Here is a 14,307-nt window from a genome sequence, read left to right as displayed (position 1 = left end):
GCGGCCCCACAAAGCTCAGATCTATAGAACTGAGAATCATTCTGGCATATTTGACAAGCATCTATCTAATATCTAATGGGTAGGAAGATTGATTGGAGTTGAGACTATTTAAGATAAAAAATATTGAAATGCCGATGATGCAAATTTTTGATTGATGTAAATGCTTTTGATCCTGAAAAATGCTGATGCGCTAAATGAGATGGTCGTCCAAATATCGTTTTTCAGTTGGAGACTGGTATAGGAATAAATGGTTCGTCCTGAAGAGGAGGAAAATAAAGGGGAGAAGGAATGTAGATGCTAAGGGATAGGGTTTGGCGATATTCAATTCTTGCTTTCCTCTTCCGATGAAGGGAAGAAAGATCTGATAAACTCGCCGCTGAGGGGATCATAGGGAAAAATATGAATCGTCAGTCATATCAGTATGACCTTGCAACGATGACATAATATCAGGAGTCGAAAAGTTGAAGTAGCTTGGGAAGAAATCTCCTCCATCGGGAACTTGGACAGAGCCGAAAAGATGAAGGTCCTCTGTGGGTTGAGTGAAATAGTCACCAGATGGAACGTTATGACTAGACTCAGCAGGATCATGAGACGTTGTATCTGCGGCAGTGCGCTCTTGCTGATGTGGTGGATCAGGCAGATCGTCGGTAGGGTATTTCATGCCATTGGCCAAGTTCCGGAAACTGGAATCACAGATCTGCCATGCACGTCGGGAACCAATGCTATGTTCAGACATGGCGAAGAACCAGTGAATGGATTTCTTAGAAAGTGAGACAAATTTTCCTTCCTCCTCTGGGCTGTGGATACAACCGAATGAAAGTTCAAGTAGGATGACAGTTGCTGCTTGCATGAGATACCGAAGCACACACCACCATGGACAAACTTGGTAGAGCTGGACAACGTCAGGTTTATCCGGAATCAAGTCAAGCATGCCATTGGCTGATTCAAGAGCAATCAGTGCCATAGAATGACTGAATGTTTGCGGATCATCCGTTTGTCGTGCATTTCGTCTGCACAGACACGGTCGTCCCAGAGTTATTCGAGCACTGTAGTAATGAAATGCTAGAAACAGTTTACATCGAAGCTGGTCTGGGCTATCGTCGCTTTCATCTTGTGTGAAGTCAAGCGCTGATGGTAAACTCGATTTCCATAGATCGATACGGAATCTCATATCGTCGAGCCGACTCTCAATATCTGACCAAGGCAGTAGCACCGCAGTGGTTGTATAGACTTTGTTGAGAATCTCTTGCGTGACAACCGTCAAGTCACTGTAGTATAGGTAGCATAGTCCGAAATTGACGGGTAGGTTTTTCAGCCATGTCTGATCCCGAACTCGGGTCTTGTGCATATCATCTTTGCTGCCCGTCGGTCGGATCCATGAGCTTGCCATCACATTGCCGATCAAGGCATCTCGTAGTGTGGCGTTGTTGAGAACTTCGGCAGCTGCTGGGTTCTCCTGCAATTGTTCCTCCTCGAATGGAAGTGGGAGAGGGGTGGCATATCCTCCGTCTAGGCTGTAGATGGACCGGCCAGTCATGATGCCTAACATATGTTCGAAACTGTATAAGCACCACCATACTCTGTAGCGAGCTTCTTTGGTGATACTGGGGGTTTTGGTGCTGGTGATTTTAAGGTTGATGCCGAGGGTGATTGCCGACCGTACTGCCAAAGCTGAAATTCGCCATGCTCTTTAGTTTATTAGCAAGGGAGCCTTGACATTTGGAAGTTCTTAATAAATAAGGGCAGAGACAGACCTGTTTATTTGGTCGGATGCAAGCAAATAAAATGCAATCATCCCTTCAACTTGAACCTGCTGAAGATCAGGATGACTGAACAGAACGTCACTGTTCATGCTGAGACGCCTGGCACGGGTCAAATACACCAAATGATCATTTTCCTCTCCGCACCAGGGAGATTTGGTGAGATGTGCATGCTTTGCAGCAATAGCAAATATAATATTCAAAACAGCGAGCCATTTATCGCCAGGTCGGGTTGTGTTGGAAGTCGAGGAAGCGTCGAGAAAGGCTTGGTATTGTGCGCGGTAAAGGGGTCTGCTGATAATAGGGAAGAAAGGGTGTGTACTTTCAAAATACTCATTAAGAAGTCGGTCGGCCAGTTGTCGAGGTGGCATTTCATAAATATTGACCGGCTCTGGAACAGAGATGTCAAGGTCGTCCAGGTGGTAATTCAAGGCATGAAGAGAAAAAACCTCTTTCTCTTCATCATCGCCTTGGTTTGGTTCCAAGATACCCGGATTCCCTTGAGCTCGTCGTTCTGCTTCACGCTGAACCCTTTGCATCCATGAGATTTCAGAGCTTTTACCCATCACACCTGTGGCTCGAGTATTGTCCGACCGATCGAGGTCCTCCTCTACCCGATCAATGCCCTCCAATGATCCAATCGATGACAGTGGCGATGGTTCATCGGCATCCATTTCATTTTGGGGAGTAGGCATCAAAAATTGGTTGTGCTCTCTATGATCCCCTTTCAGGCCATACTTCACAGGTCATTAGTACATGGCCAGACCTATAGCAGAAAAAACACACTTTGTCCATCAAGCTCTTAACCCATTCTGCCGTGCGAGACTCAGCACTCAGTCGTAAATCCTCCAAAAAGTTCTCATAATCCTGGACTTCCGCAGCCAACTTGTCGACTTCCCTATAGTTCCGTATTAGTACTTTTGTGCTGAGTGCAGGGATTGTATAGTTCCCATGGGGAAGGGGAAGGATAATTCCACAACTTTTTCATCTTATCCCTCCATCCCACGGGATACTGACAGGGTACCCGTAATTCTCGACATTGTCGACATACAGGAGTATCCCCACTGCATTTCGTTTTCCGTTGTCTACAAGACTCACACGCCCTCGGTACTCGCCGGTTATAGCGAGGCGTATAGCCCGTATTCTGACGCGGAATGGCCACCTTCGAGTTAGAATTCGCCCTCGTGTTCCCCAATGATGGAGTCAAATTAGCACCCCGGGATGGTCCTGACGATGTCGGTTCAATCAATCCCGGGAGTTTGGGTGTTGCAGGGGCACTTTGTTGTTTTGATGATCTTCCCGAGCCGTCATTTTCAACACTTACACCCCCATGCGGTCGATTAAATGGTGAATTTGGATTATTTTCGCTGGTCATGAGAGCAATAATTTGATGTACACAAAGAAGTATAGAAATGAAACTAACTAGACTACTTAGATTTATTGACCTTTAACATATCGAAATCCCCCCCGTGCGGCCCTGTCAACTTTTCGGCTTGAGATGCCGCCAATGACAGTTCACCATTCACAGAAGTGCAATGAGGTGGGTACTTTTGCCCTAAGGGAAGAAGAGGAAATTGATCGAGTTACATTGATAGGCAGATCGAGATATCATTTATGATAAATAAAAGAAAATTGTTCTCGAAATACTGAGCTGCTTCTCTATGAGTTAATTTCCAATGTTGAAAGTATCATGTTGGATCTATGTGCTGAATACCCGATCGATGTTTTTTTTTCTCTGTTTAGTCTTGCGCGTTAGAGTGGGGATGTTAGGCTATGAGCTATGATCGCTGCATCCGAACGTTCCCTTTCACAAAAAATCATCTCTACCCAAGTTGGACAAAGCAAGGGAGAATAGTATCATTCTGGGGGGTTGGTGAGCACCTGAGTATAGTACAGTATAGACACTTTTTTTTCCCTTCATATTTCAAATATTCAACGGTTGAAGATCAAAGATCTCCATTCATTCTTTGATATGGTCATAGCTTTTGGTTAGAATGATTAGAGTAGGAATTTTAAGCCTCGGACTATGCGTACAGAAGGATATGTACTGATTCATGAGGCTCGAGTATTCAATAGGCATCGGCATGAACCTTGGAACTTCCCACTAGTCGTGATCGAGTCCAACTCCACAACCACGCAAACTTTGACGATAAAAATGAATGTTTGCGGAATCAACTAAAAAGTTGTATCCGAAATCGTCAAAATTTTTCATAAGTATTCCGACAACTTTTTCAACATCTGAAGTTCATGATTGGCGGGATCAACCAAGATTCTAATTTTGCGGCTTGATTAGCGGGTTATACTCCAGATATTTGAACGACTTCAGCTGAAGAATTCAGAAAATTCTGATATTCTCAACTTGAAGTAAATGATCTGCATCATGTGAATACGAGAACCATTCTGTCAGGTCCATATGACCCATTCTAACTTATCCTTTGGCGGATTGCGATGCCGAAGTTATTTGTTATTACTCGGATGTTCATTCAAGCACATCTACACCGCCACTCCAATTGGTGGCATCAAGACCGAGGAATCAGTTCAAAATTGGTCTAGATAAGACATTATTCAGCTCTCAAGTGCTGTGCGTTTATGCATCGATAGTCAATTTGTGGTACGAAGACCTTTAACCGTAAGTTGTAACCTCGGGCCATACTATTACCAGTAGGTAGAACTATGTGTACCACCCGCAATTCTGATAATGCGCTTATATTGATAGCTGGACACCAAGGCTGACAGCCAAGGAAATATCAATTTTCTACGTGTCTAGTAATACTACCACAAACAGTGAAAATATTCACTTTAAGACTATATCACAGAGTTGAGATGAGACAAAACTTTGGAAAGTGTCAGTCTTGGCACAGAGACTCCACATACGGGAGCTCCCACCAGTGTCGTCACCTCTCCTGAACAAGCACACATCTCACACAACATGCCTCCCAAGGGTTCCAAGCCCACCAGTGACGAGCTACTTGCTCAGTTCGATAACCTTGGTATCGACCAATCCAATAAAACATCCAAACCCTCTCAAGCCCCCACCGACAATGCAAAGGCCCAGGAAGATGTCCTAGCTGAGCTGGACAACCTTGCTGCACAGCGACCGAGCAGTGGCCCCGGTACGCCACGTCTCTCTATTGATAAGCCCCGATCTTCAACACGCTCTCCCCGTCCCAGTGCGACGATCGAGCGTGAAGAAAAAGCCCCTCGACCCTCAGAGGAGACTGGTCGTACCTCTCGTGCTGAAACCAAGCCCGAGCAGCCTAAACCAGAGGAGAATGCCGCACCACAACAACAGGAACAGCCGCAAGAGCAGCAGGGTGGTGGCTGGTGGGGTGGTATCTTCGCAACTGCTAGTGCAGCAATGAAGCAGGCTGAAGCAGCGGTTAAGGAAATCCAGAACAACGAGGAAGCGCAGCGATGGGCTCAGCAAGTCAAGGGCAATGTTGGTGCTCTCCGCGACCTTGGTATGTGTTTGCTACCTCTTGCAAAATTGATCGAGACTTTCGTGACAACTAACCTAACTGGTTAGGTGGCGAGCTTCGCAACATGGCTATCCCAACCTTCACAAACCTGATCCACACCCTTGCCCCTCCTATCTCATCACACGAACGTCTCCAGATCCATGTGACCCACGACTTCTCCGGCTACCCAGGTGTCGACCCACTCGTATACGCCGTGTTTTCACGGGTGATGGCTCAAGTAGAGGGTGGCGATCTTCTCGTTATTCAGCGGGGCCAAGAATCCTCGCCCAAGCGTACTCTCGATGTGGGTGGCTACATCTCCAGTGCGGGCTGGAATGACGGCCCCTGGTGGCGTACCGTGACACCAGGAAACCCACGTACTATCAACGCAGTCTCCGGGACTATCGAGGGGTCTAAGTTGGTGCGTGCTAGCGCCGAGTCCTACGCTACGGAGTACTTTTCTTCTCGGGGTGGAATCGAGGAGGCAGCGAAGCAGGCCAGCGAGGTGCTCAGCGAGTCGAACCCTGTTCGTAGCAGTGATATTTTCCTGGCTATCCAGGCAATTAGACAGACTGTTTCGTCGGATCTTTTCCAGGCTGGTGCATCCGGCGAGAAGGACACCTCGGGAGCTGTTGAGCCTGAGGAGGCGGAGGATGAGATTTTCTTTGCGCTTTACCTTCATGACCCTGTCCATGGTATTGCTTTCCACACTATCTCTCAGTCCGTCCCGGCCAAGTGGATTGAGTGGCTTGATGCCTCCGCTCCCGCGGTGGAGGATGCTGAGGATGCGCAGATCGCTCATGCTGAGGTGCCAGAGGCTATTCTGGAGATCATTGAGAGCGGTGGTGTCGACCCCCGTGAGTGGATTGCCGAGTGGATTGAGGAGACTCTGTCTCTATCTGCGGGTGTTATTGCGCAGCGCTACGTCGCTCGCCGAATGGGTGTTGGCGAGGGTGGAGTTGGTAAGGGCAAGATGCGCGCAGAGCAAGCATCGACTGTTGAGAGTGGTGCTGGTGAAGCTGCACGCGCAATCTAATATACTCTAAGCCAACTCTGTTTTTTCCCCCACTCTTTTCTGTTTGTCTTGGCCTTACGCCAGTTTATGTGATACACCCTTATTTCTACATTGTTCAAGTCTAAGCTTCTATAAGCACGTTCATGCGCTTGTCCAACCCATCACCTCGATAGTTGAATGCCAATGCTGTTTTACGGTGTATATATTGTCTTGAGTCTTCTCTACTATGTAGTCTATGTACAGAGACGGTGACTCAAGGTATATCTTCTTATTAAGCTTCGTAATGATCCCCGTAGATGATCGATGAATATGCTCATAAATGCAACTGAAAGCCCTGCGCCCGAAACAAATAGAATCATGACATGCATTACGCATTACTGGACCAAAACACCAGTGGAGGTTTTATTGATCCAAATAGATAGGTCCCTCTAGATCGGGGACATGCCAGAAGTTGGCTCGTAGGGCAGTGACACTAGGATAGTTAGTACATCACCCTATACTTTGGAATCACTGCAACACGCGTGGACATACCTAGTAGACCCATTCAGAACAGTATGAGCATCCGTCCCCTCTTCACTCTCCTGCAAGCGCTTCTTCATATCCGACAAATCAGCAGACCATTTAAAATGGCGCTGCTTGGGATTCGAGTGACCATTAACCCCATTACAATGTTCCGATAAGCCATTCGTCAGAACTCCATTCTCATCCGCATGCTCATGCTCATGCTCAACCCCATTAGGGACCCCATTAGGGACCCCGTTAGGGACCCCGTTAGGGACCCCGTTAGGGACCCCATTAGGAACTCCATTCGTCAACTTAGACTTTGGAGTAGATTGCACCTCAGTCTCAGCATAAAGACATCCACGCGACCAATAATACGGCAAAGTGCGTGTATAAAGCACAGGTCTAGACTCCACATCCAGACGCATAGGCACATTAATATTATACAGTTCCACGCGCTCATCCCACACAGTATGCAGGTGCAGTACAACACGCACAGCTAACCGCGCCGCAGCAAGAATGACATCGTCCGGTTGTGGATCCTTACTTCCGAAGGAAATCGCAATGCCGCGCTTACCGCAGAAAACCGCTTCCAGAGCCCCGCCCACAGTTCCCGAGGAGAGATTGTAAATGGTAGAGGCGTTTCGGCCATGATTGGGGCCTGAGATGACGAGGTCGATTGGAGGCCTGTCTGTGAAGAGGTTGTGGAGTCCTAGTTGCGTACAACTGGCCGGTGTACCGTTTTTGATTACGACCCAGGGTGAGCTATTTTCTTCGTTTTCATCATAGCTTTCATCCCAGGTTCCATCTCCGCGGAAGGAGTCTGGGAGGACGTAGTGCGCTGTTAATGAGGCTTCGATTATGTGCGCTTTGCCGATCCAGGAGCGGGAGGCGGCGGGGATTGCGACTGAGACTTGGTGGCCTGCTTTTTGGAGCTCGTTCACGAGGGGTCGGATATAGGGTGAGAGGCGGGTGTTTGGGGGACCGTCATCGTTGACGACCTAAAATTGATTAGCGATTGAATTGTCATAGCTTTGCTTATCATGGTATATTTTGTATCTGATATCACTGGCAGCTACAGAATATTTCGTAGCAAGTACGGAGTACTCTGTAATAAAATTCTTAGAATAGCAGAGATCTCATGACTCTCTTTTGCTTATTCTTTTTTTTCTTTTTCTGATTTGCCTATTTGCCTTTTGGCTACCAGGAATATCCTGATATCAAATAGAAAGCCTGAAGAACTTACCAGGATGTGCATCGTGACCTGGTAATGCTCTTGTAAACTGCTCAGGTGGAGAATTGAAATGGATTTCTCAAAATGCCCCTCAACTAAAAGGTGTTTTTTTCTTGCGGGAATCGTCAGGTCGTGTTGGTTTCCACTTAGTGACGTCTTCAATTTGTAGGATTCGCCTCCACTGGATCTTTCCCGACTATAAAATGATATAGAGATATTAAGAATAGAAACCACCAAATCACCCCAGGTCGGGGTACCCCAAACTTATAGAGGGTAAACTGGGTAAGCGTTGAGCCATCACCACTTCACCCAGACTGGTCGCGGTGAAGCTCATGAGGCGGGGGAGGAAGTTGGATTGATTGACCGGAATGGGGAGTCTCGGTGAGCCAGATCGTCATGCAGAGATTTCTAGTACGAAGAGTACCAGTTGACCAAGGATCTGAATTTTTGATCTTCAATGCAGGATGAATATGATTGGAATTATAATGTATTTTTTCTTAGTAGAAAATAGATATTATTCTATTCAGATCATACATTTGCAGATATGTAGTTATATCCTGCAGGGTAAAATTAGTACATGGAAGTATTAATAGTGTAGTATAAGTGCATGCACATGCTCAGTGCTACATAATACACAGTAGGAATGGGACTGATGATTCATAGTTTCACTGTAATAATACTAGTAAATTAGTAAATTAGTAAATGAGTAAATTAGTAAATTAGTAAATTTTATAATATTATAATATTATACTAGAACCACAATGTACTAGTAAAAACCCTTCATCCACTCTGATCCAGTATGCCATTGTTCAATTTGTTCCTTGTTGGGTCCCACGGGTCTAATTCAGGGGTGGTCAGTCCACCTAGAACTTGATCAACAGTACGGAGTATACGAAGTAGAACACATGTACGATCTACCTCAGAATCTTAAAAGGATTAATTATTGAATAAAAATAAAGATCGGCCGAGAATAAATTCAACTAATTTCTAATTCAACCATGTAATAATAACCAATGTACTTTTTTGTACCTTCGGAGCAAGAACCGCAACGGGGCGGTCTGTGCGATACACGCTAAAGCCGATCGTAGCAAAACTTTGTAGGTGGGGAAACCCCGTCAGCCTTCTTCCTTCTACACATCTCTCCCAACGCGCATATCATTATACCTTATACCGCAGTGCAAAAGTCGCAAAAAAGATTCGTCTTTTTGTGACTTTTGTTCAATCTTTTGACTTAACCTGTCCTTCCGATATCCTGTATGGACTGCGGAACTGCTGGAACTGCTGCGGGGATCGACCCCAAAATTCTCGATAATTGGCAATCTGACGGTGCTTTTTCCGTCGCCTCGTGGGAGCATATAGGTTACGATCAACCTCCGGAGTGGGATACTAGTCAGGAATCTAGCCAGTGCGCCGATGTTGCGGATCTGGGCGCTTTCCATGACCAACTAACGGGTTCACTGATTGATCGCCCGCACCCAGAAATTAGGTTGGTTTATACCCCGGAAATGCAGGATATCAAAATGAATCAAGTGCTCATTGGGGTTGCATTCTAATATAGGAAGCGAGATGTGAACCCAGAGAATTCCGACACCTTCAACTACACCGAGGGTGTAGTAGAGAGTAGCGGAAGTGGTACTGTCAGCCCACGTACGCTGCCCTCCTCATCTGATGACAACTTCCAAGCAGAGGAGGCCTGGTCTCCTTTCCAGATATTCAACTCGGCGGCAGCCGGCATGCCCCTCGACAACCCTATGATGTACCCGTACGGTAAAGCCCCGACACCATCGAACGGTGCCGTGATCGTGGAGGATGTCGGTGAATTACCCCAAGACCAAGGATTCCCGGATGTCTCGGCCGACGCCATGATGTTTCAACAAATGCCCCAAGGATTCCCTATAATCCCAGAGCAATGGGAGATCCCTCACGGCATCTCAATAGACAATATCCCAGGACAAAATACCATTCAACTGGCAATTGACTCCCAGAACACCGGGAAGGATCAATCAGTGCCACGCTTTCAACGAATGTCTATGCGGTCCTTGGAATCTCGCTGGCTGAATTCGCTTGAGTCGCAATTACCGCTGACTCAAATGTCCGCGCCATCTCTGATGGCCTCGCAGAAACGTGGCCAGACCGGACATGACGGATTTCAGTACAAGTCGGAGAACTCTTCAGTCTCGGGAGATATGTCTGGGATTTATGAGTGCTCTTACTCTGCAACAAGCGCGGAGTCTCCCACTCTTGTTGATCACCAGCTGGATGATGCTGCCCAGTGGAAAATTGCTGCTACCCCAGACACGGGGTCGCCGATTTCCCACCATGGGGGGCAAGACAACCGCGTTCATGGTTAGCGAGTCCCCATCTGAGTCTATGATCAACACTATCCCTGCACGATCGAGGAATTCCTCTAATGCAGGTCAGCGTCCCTCTGGCCGACCCATGCCTCTGGCCATGCAGTCCTCTGGGGCTGTCCGGAAGCGCAAGAACCGAAGCGCCCCAGGTTCCATGGACCAAGGCCTGCCAAAACCCTTGCAGATTGTTCAAGAGGATGGTCAAGGTGGTTCCATTGCCTCGGCGGACTTCGTTTCTCCACCACGAGGCGCTCGCCGTAAAGGCCCGCTGAGTATGGTCGGAAGGGCTAACGCTGGCATGCGCCGAAAGAACAAGGATACATGTGTTCAATGTCGACTGAATAAGCGCAAGTGCGATGGAAGCGCGCCATGCGATGCCTGTCGTCCCACATTACACGAGCAACCGTGCGCACGCGCGTGCTTCTCTAGCATTGTGGAGTTTGGAACATGCAATTATATCTCTCAACGAGCTATTAACCACCCAACAGTGGATGGAAGAAGCAGAGTACGAATGGAAATTCCATCGGAGTTTGACATGGGTCGTCTCCTGTCATTCCTTGGAGAGCGTCAGGGCCGGTTCAACATCCGCGCTAGCCAAGCTTGGGGCTCTCTATATGTCCTAGACCTTGGCGAGACTTACCGCTTTTTGAAGAGTCTCAGCGATTACAATGGTAACTCGAAGTCAACGTTTCTCGAGTTTATTGATCGTCGGATCGTGGAGTCAAAAGACAAGTCAAAGAATTGGTTGACTTGCGTCAAGGATTGCGATCCAATGAACCAAGCCTACGTGAGTTCAATCATTTACCGCTATTGACATTGAAAAACTAACATTTCCCTTGCAGACCCTACTTTCCCAATGGAACAACATGCCTAGCCGTGCGAAGTACACGATTGTCCCCCTCGACGAGAATGGCCAAGAACGGGACATGGATATCAACAACCCCGAAGATCATGGAGATATCCTCCTCGCCGCGCAACTATCTCGTATTGTCTGTCGCATGCTCGAAGTAGAAGGCTTCCGTAAGCTCGAACGAGACTTCTACAACATCAAATGGAAGCAGATCTCCCATGAAACCCACCTCCGCTTTTTGAGCGAGCTGGGCCATATCTTGCTCTCACTGCGATGGCGCGTCTCCTGGTGGAAGCGTCTGGGTGATGGTGGTCAAAGCCCTGACCCCACTCAACAGCACTACGTTGACCGAGTTGAGCTCCTCTGCCGCATCCTGTATGTCTACTACACCTGCGTTCTAGCCAAGTTGCCATCCTGGTCTACTAGCGATGTACCCAAGGGTACATGGTCCTCGTACGCAGACTCTGAGAACGCAGTGTGGGATGACTTTCCCTCAGATCCGACCGACCTGGGCTTCCAGAACTGGATGGAGCATGGCCGGGACTTGATTGAGCAAGCCGGCGTACCCAGCAAGATCTCCCCCAAACACTAAATTGTGAAGATTTTGACATACAGATTGGCAAGGTGACAGGAGTTGGACATTATAGATACCCTTCATTTCTTTGTTTGTTTTTTTTGACATATTTTTTCCCCTTCCGTTTTCCGGTGGCTATCTATCTGAATCATGATTTTATCTGATCAGTTTTAACGATTTGACGAATGCTGTTAATCAGGAGCTATGTTAGCTTCGAATATTGCGGCCTATTTCTTTTTTTGGGTTTTGTACATTGATTTTGGGCTTCAAGTTCTACATATATTATCTACTTCAATACTTCAAGTTGTATTGATGTCTTCTCGCATCGAGTGATTAGAATTATTTCAATGAACTTATCAAAATGTCACGAACGGGGTATCGAATTCATGAATCATCGCCAGCTTCTGCGATGTAGAACCACAAAACAGAATATAACTCCAGTAAAGAACAAGACTTTTCCAATGCCCAGCCCTGGACGTGTTTCGCAATGTACCATCATCCATGGCTTCACTAAGCTGTCACTGCAGAAATCCTTATTTCTTGCCCTTGTCCCCTCCCTTCGCCTTTAATCTATCCTTCTTTCCACCAGACAACATCTCCAAATGACCCGCCTTCGATGCCAAACTGCGTTCCGTCTTCGCGACAAGACCGGATGTGAGTTTCTACAACACGATATTATTAGCACAGAAGAATACCTAATATGGTTGGAACTTGAACAAACCTTAGTCAACTTGGCCGCCTTAACCAGGGAAGCCTTCTTGGGCGCAATTTGTCTAGGACCGGGCTTCACCTTGCCGGCAGTAGCGGAGGGTCTAAAAGAATTAGCATAATCTGAATAGAATCACTGGGTGTGGGTTGAATGAATCATTCTTGACATACCGCTTCGACGTAGCCGTGGTGGGCTTGCTCTTCTTCAATTGACCCTGAGCCATGATGTAGATTTGGATATAGGATATGAAGATGTGTGGAAAGAAGCACTGCCAGCAGTACAAGATCAAGGATGTAGATTCGAATGTTGGAGAGAGTGAGGATGAATGTTGTCTGGAAAATTCCTTATCGATATCGGGTCACGTGGTGGGTCTGATTGGGGTTATCTTGACCAATCAGATATGGTGGGAGTATAGAAATTGTTGCCATAGTACCGATTCTTCGAAGTGGATTTTGCATGATATTGTAGAAATCGTCTTAATTAACTTCTTGAGAGATGGAAGAATAATTGTCATATCCATTCCAAAGCTGATAATTCTGATGACAACTTCGTCTGGTTATCATCAGTTGACTACCTCGGCCTTTGACCATCTTGAATCAAAAAGAGATGATAAGTTAGATTGTGAAAAATGATAGTAAATACCAAACTAAACTAAGTCCACAATGCCAAATAATGACCAAGTAACGCCCAAAAAGATCGCAAAGAAATCCCAAAAATAAATCCAAGTATCAAGTCCAAAAGCAATATCCTCATGTCCGCCAAAAGAAACCTCATCCAAGACCATTCAAGATAAAACCACCATCACTGCGTCTTACGCACCAAAGTATTGGATCCAAAAGGCAATCCAGAACGAGCTCCGGGGTCTGCAAGTACAGGGTGACTAGCAGGAATACGCGAAGTCGACGGAACATCCGAGGACCCATCCAAAGAAAACCGAATCGTTCGTCTCGAAGATGGCTGACCGGAAGTTTGATGATCAGTAGGCAGAACAGATTGAAGTATCCGATGATTCTCATGCTCGCTAGGAATGCAATGTTTGACCCTGCGAGAGAAAAGATTATCGAAGCTTCGGGGCGAAGGCTTACGAAACATCTCTTCCTCGGTTCGTGACCAAGGGTCTGGGCCTTGGCGGTTTGGGTCCTTCGCGATATTCGAGGGCCAGGAGGTCATTCCGATGGCGCATGATTTTTCTGGGTAGGGAGAAGGAGGTCGATGGGGTGTTGCACGAATGATCATCGCCGAGTCTTCATCTGGCTCGCTTTCCTCGTCCTCATGCTTAGATCGGTTTTTCTTGGATCCCCATCGACGAAGATTTGTGATCTTCTTGTATGTGTCTTTCCAGTTCCTGTTGCGGGGTTGAGCTTCACTGCTGCCGTCGTTGAGGCTTCGAGGCATGCTATCAGATGCCTTCATTTTCGAGCCTTGGGTAATATCGCCAGATGTTCGAGTTGTAGAATCACGTCGCTCTCCAGAACTGCTAGTAAGAAATATGTATCAGAATGTGAGACTTGAAAGTCCCCTCCCCTCATTTGAAATGATTCATCACAATAATGAATATAGAGACAAACCGTCTGCCGGCCAGAAAATCCACGACCCCCCCTGTTCCGGCCACCCGCTGGAGCCATACTTGTAGTCTGTGCAGGTAGATCACAATCGATATGGCTGACTGATGTAGATAGTATCTTGCAAGACAAACTCAACGCCTCACGAGCAACATGGGTGTAAGCACGACTGAATATTGGTTGAGTTGCATGTTCGGGTTAAGGATGGAGTATGGGTTGTGATGAGGGTAGTTGGAGGAAGAGTTGGAGGATGGAGACTTGGAGGATGGAAGAAGATGACAGTGTTCCACAAG

General features: G+C 46.9%; 6 protein-coding genes across 6 annotated transcripts; 2 read left to right on the top strand and 4 right to left on the bottom strand.

Annotated features, from left to right (window-relative positions):
- Window positions 1–385: 385 nt before the first annotated feature.
- N7483_010986 (Zn(II)2Cys6 transcription factor) lies at window positions 386–3,135 on the bottom strand (the record flags this gene model as incomplete). The annotated part of the gene is made up of 4 exons (XM_057094413.1): window positions 386–1,688; window positions 1,755–2,497; window positions 2,547–2,658; window positions 2,738–3,135. 4 exons carry the CDS (start codon window positions 3,133–3,135, stop codon window positions 386–388), a joined length of 2,556 nt encoding a protein of 851 aa, XP_056940384.1.
- Window positions 3,136–4,689: 1,554 nt separating this feature from the next.
- N7483_010985 (DUF5427 domain-containing protein MTC1) lies at window positions 4,690–6,254 on the top strand (the record flags this gene model as incomplete). The annotated part of the gene is made up of 2 exons (XM_057094412.1): window positions 4,690–5,221; window positions 5,287–6,254. The coding sequence occupies 2 exons, from the start codon at window positions 4,690–4,692 to the stop codon at window positions 6,252–6,254; spliced, it is 1,500 nt and encodes a 499-aa protein (XP_056940383.1).
- Window positions 6,255–6,635: 381 nt separating this feature from the next.
- N7483_010984 (5'/3'-nucleotidase SurE) lies at window positions 6,636–7,992 on the bottom strand (the record flags this gene model as incomplete). The annotated part of the gene is made up of 3 exons (XM_057094411.1): window positions 6,636–6,705; window positions 6,765–7,735; window positions 7,981–7,992. The coding sequence occupies 3 exons, from the start codon at window positions 7,990–7,992 to the stop codon at window positions 6,636–6,638; spliced, it is 1,053 nt and encodes a 350-aa protein (XP_056940382.1).
- Window positions 7,993–9,224: 1,232 nt separating this feature from the next.
- Window positions 9,225–11,761, top strand: N7483_010983 (uncharacterized protein; the record flags this gene model as incomplete). Its single annotated transcript, XM_057094410.1, has 4 exons — window positions 9,225–9,454; window positions 9,527–10,314; window positions 10,385–11,106; window positions 11,162–11,761. The coding sequence occupies 4 exons, from the start codon at window positions 9,225–9,227 to the stop codon at window positions 11,759–11,761; spliced, it is 2,340 nt and encodes a 779-aa protein (XP_056940381.1).
- A 515-nt stretch (window positions 11,762–12,276) lies between these two features.
- On the bottom strand, window positions 12,277–12,675 carry N7483_010982 (DUF2462 domain-containing protein; the record flags this gene model as incomplete). The annotated part of the gene is made up of 3 exons (XM_057094409.1): window positions 12,277–12,405; window positions 12,465–12,555; window positions 12,623–12,675. The coding sequence occupies 3 exons, from the start codon at window positions 12,673–12,675 to the stop codon at window positions 12,277–12,279; spliced, it is 273 nt and encodes a 90-aa protein (XP_056940380.1).
- A 108-nt stretch (window positions 12,676–12,783) lies between these two features.
- N7483_010981 (uncharacterized protein) lies at window positions 12,784–13,865 on the bottom strand (the record flags this gene model as incomplete). The annotated part of the gene is made up of 3 exons (XM_057094408.1): window position 12,784; window positions 13,272–13,494; window positions 13,538–13,865. Coding segments are annotated over 3 exons (552 nt in total).
- Window positions 13,866–14,307: the final 442 nt, after the last annotated feature.

Source organism: Penicillium malachiteum, assembly GCF_028827825.1.
Source record: "Penicillium malachiteum strain IBT 17515 chromosome Unknown utg000005l:1.0-9002435.0:326005.0-9005861.0, whole genome shotgun sequence".
Lineage (NCBI taxonomy): Eukaryota > Fungi > Ascomycota > Eurotiomycetes > Eurotiales > Aspergillaceae > Penicillium > Penicillium malachiteum.
The sequence above is the reverse complement of the archived record's forward strand: the minus strand, read 5'-3'. Positions and strand labels throughout refer to the sequence as shown.